Here is a 3,608-nt window from a genome sequence, read left to right as displayed (position 1 = left end):
CCCCTCACGCCGATGTTGGTGGCCTCCGAGCCGTGTCGATCTCCGGCGGCGGGTAACACTGTGCAGCCTGCACGCGGTCCCATCTGCAGCGGCCGTACGCAGGCGTGGATGGTCGGAGCGAGGGGTCGGCTTCACCGGTGATTAGGTCTGGAGGATGGGTAGCGTACCTAATCACTTCGGCTACTTCCTGTTGCGGGTTCCATCGGCGTAGTTGGTAGCCCGCCGCCCATTCCTCCCGTACGCGCGCCCTTGCTGTGCCCGCCGCCCATACCTCCCGTACGCGCGCCCTTGCTATGCAGTGGCTTCGGTGACGCCTGCACAGTTCCCCTTTGGAGCTGTTCCCAACCCTCCTCCCTTTATCTACCTGTTCTGAGGGCTGTTTTCCTCCTCTCCCTCCCTCCATTGCTTGCCTCCTTAACCGTCCCGTGGCCTGTTTCTGTAGTTTCGAGGAAACTCCTTTTCGCCATTGCCATTTTCTTGCTGTATCCAGGTTCGATGCCTCGGAACGTTGCAACCCCTTCTGTTTTGCAGTGTTCGTTCTGGTTCTTCTCGTGGTTTGCTGATATGTTGTTGCAATTTGTAGCTCTGGTGCCACTGAATCATGGCGTAGGTGACATAGCCTGCCTGGACACTCTGGAGTCTTTGTCTCCTTGCTTTTATACCAGGTAGGTTCCTGCTCGCCCTTATCATGCTAAATGGGCGATTGTGGTCTGGGTTGTCTCTTATTCTTAGATGTGGTCCTCTTTTTCGGTATTTTTCCATGTGCGTAGAGAGCAGCAGCAGCATTAGCTTCTCGAAAGGCAATAATATACTTGGACCATTATGGATGTTTATTATGCAGGCAATAATATAGTTGGACTGTACTGATTGTTTGCATGTAAAACAGTCATTATTTGATACTATAAATATACAATAGGCAAATGATTATTGGTATGCTATCAGAAGTGTAGGATATATGATGTTACTTATTTGCGGTTGCAATGTTTATTCAGGAAACACACCGGGTTATATTGGATCATAGGTAACCACATTTAATGGGGATGACGAGTCACATTGTTATTTCTGTGATGAGATAACAATAGCTTCCTAGGTTGAGGTCGCTTATATTTTGTAGCCAGTGTATGCTTGTAATCTGCGTAACATTGGTGTTGGTCAGTGTGTGTTTGTAAGGGTTTCCTACTCTTTTATTCTTTAATATAATTATATGCAGCTCTTCCGCGTGTTTGCAAAAAAAGATTACAGCATAAAGCATCTTTCTGGGAAATTTGGCAGTCCAGGCACTGTCTTTGGTTCCCGACAGACCATCCAACTGTTCTTGAGGTTTGAAGAACAATTGAATTCTGGGACTAAAAGATCTTAAGTTCAGATTGTATTTAAAATTCTAATGTCTTTCAGTGCTTCCCTTTTGGGGTGCATCTTGGGACTTGGTGGAACTGATGACATGCATTCAGCAGCACGTGCTTGCTTACATCTCTTACTGTAAGGGTCCTGAGGAAGATGTCAAAGAGCTCCATCTATTATAAGATAACCATTTGATGCAAATTAATTGCTTACATAAGATAACCTTTTGATGCAAATTAATTGCTTACATTTTGTTTTACTTGCATTATCATTCTCTTGGCACATGTTGTATGCTCTTTAGTTGCCATCTAAAACTGTGTAATGACATCTAGCAATTAACCTCATAGTTTACAGTATTCTTAATGGAACAAAGGTGACCTTTTTTTATATGTGCAGGTTAAATTTATGGTCGATGGTGATTTCATGCCTGTTCCTGAGAGTAGCCTAAGAAGTGCTATAAAGGAGAACTATTTCAAAGGAAAGTTTAGCCCGGAGCTTACCGCTACACAAGTAAGTTTGAATAAGCAAAAAATTTGAATTTGCATGCTGTTGTTAATTGTTATGTTCACAAGGAGAAATGAATTGTGCCAAACATCATTTTAATGTTAACTAATGGAATGAGTTCTGAAGGACTCTGCTTCAGCTACCCCATTAGGGGTACTAATAATCATGTCAGTACTTGTAAACCTGCATGTGCTTGCAGTTTTCTACTTGAATTTGTGGCCCTGCTAATTCTATTTTTTTCTCTATTTGTGCATCTTTTTTAAATCATGTCTTCTGAAAGTTGAAATAGAAAATAGGACTCTGGTTATGAAAAGCATGAAAAGAAAAAAAAAGAATAAGGGCAACTGATGAGTTGATTTTAGAAATGTATTCAAGCAACATATATAAGTATCTGAAGTGGCTATACAATTATTTAAAATATAAAAATTACTATATATTAAACTTTTTTTGTTATACTGGGGGGCCTAAAGTATGAAGGGTCAAAATCAATTAGACAAACAGAAGAATTTAGGGGCTAAAAGTGGGCTTATTCCTTAAAATTTTAAACCTGAGAAATTCTGAGACACATTCATGCGTCTCACTTCTGGAATCTTCAAGGGTGCCCTGAAAAGGCAAGGAGAAACAATTCAGTAATATTGGAATACAGCACTATTCTAATCCAGCTATTAACTTGCCAGTACAGACCTTCAAAAACTTTTTCCTGGGCAACGCTTGAAAAGTAGCAAGGTAATGATAATTGTGATAAGTTCCCACAGACATTTGATGGAAGTATGCAGCCCAATGACTCAAGGAAAGAGATTCTTGAGAATACAAAGGCAAGTGGATGGAGGAACCTGTCGTCGATAGCAAAAATGTGCATGCAAGTAACTTGCAAATCTGCAACCAATTTGCATTTCAATACACAAGCCATAAGCAGTAAAGCAGGCAATATAACTAATGATCAAAGAAAATGATAACCTCACTACACCAGCTGTTCAAAAAAAAGATAGAATATCCACTAAGCATTATAAGTCATTACAAGAACACAAGAATGGCACCACAAACCTCCTGACAAAGTGAGGGACTCTCCCTGGATAGAACAAAAGCTTTGAGCAACCAGGTAACCACATCAGACATTTGTACACTAGAGAGGCAGCAACAGACATCCCTGCAGAAAGTGATAAAACCAAGACAATTTAGCAAGCATCCTGAACTGCTACAACCAGATTGTCATATATGGAAATGTCGCATAATAGCCACTTGGTGAAACAACCTTGACTGTTCAGAAAGGGAGCCTTTTAGCAAAAAGAAGCTCATACTGCATAATATTTCTGCATGCTCTAAAGGAAAAAAATCACCAGTACTTCCATCCGTGATTAGTCCAACCAAATGAGGCTCATAGGTTTTATAGCAACCCTGTGGAAAGGATCTGAAGTACAACATTGATATGCACTGCCAATAAACACTATGGACTTCATGATCCCCATAATTTCCCCTGTGAGATCCCAGTGCTCTAGCTGAAAAAGAAAGACAAGGCAGTAGCTGAACCACCATATGGATGAATAAGGTAACTTTACTAATAGCCAACAAGTAGCTCAATTGCAGACATTTGGTCAAATTTCTTAAGCAGCATCACATACAGCACTATCATAATCACATGAACCACCGCATTTTGCACTATCACAAAGTCCTCACTTGATATTCATAGTAAGATTGAGGACTTTTTACAACACGTGTAGATTAAATTATATTTCCATTAGCTTTGAAAGTACAACATGATGGCC

The 3,608-nt window shown here is 40.8% G+C and overlaps 1 protein-coding gene across 1 annotated transcript; it reads right to left on the bottom strand.

Moving 5' to 3' along the window:
• Positions 1 to 2,352: 2,352 nt before the first annotated feature.
• On the bottom strand, positions 2,353 to 3,227 carry LOC112872364 (separase-like). Its single transcript, XM_025935449.1, has 4 exons — positions 3,098 to 3,227; positions 2,890 to 2,992; positions 2,530 to 2,721; positions 2,353 to 2,448 (listed from the first exon to the last, which is right to left on the bottom strand). Exons 1-4 carry the CDS (start codon positions 3,139 to 3,141, stop codon positions 2,353 to 2,355), a joined length of 435 nt encoding a protein of 144 aa, XP_025791234.1. The 5' UTR covers positions 3,142 to 3,227.
• Between the last annotated feature and the right edge of the window lie 381 nt (positions 3,228 to 3,608).

Source organism: Panicum hallii, chromosome 8 (assembly GCF_002211085.1).
Source record: "Panicum hallii strain FIL2 chromosome 8, PHallii_v3.1, whole genome shotgun sequence".
Lineage (NCBI taxonomy): Eukaryota > Viridiplantae > Streptophyta > Magnoliopsida > Poales > Poaceae > Panicum > Panicum hallii.
This window is presented reverse-complemented; position numbering and strand designations above follow the sequence as displayed.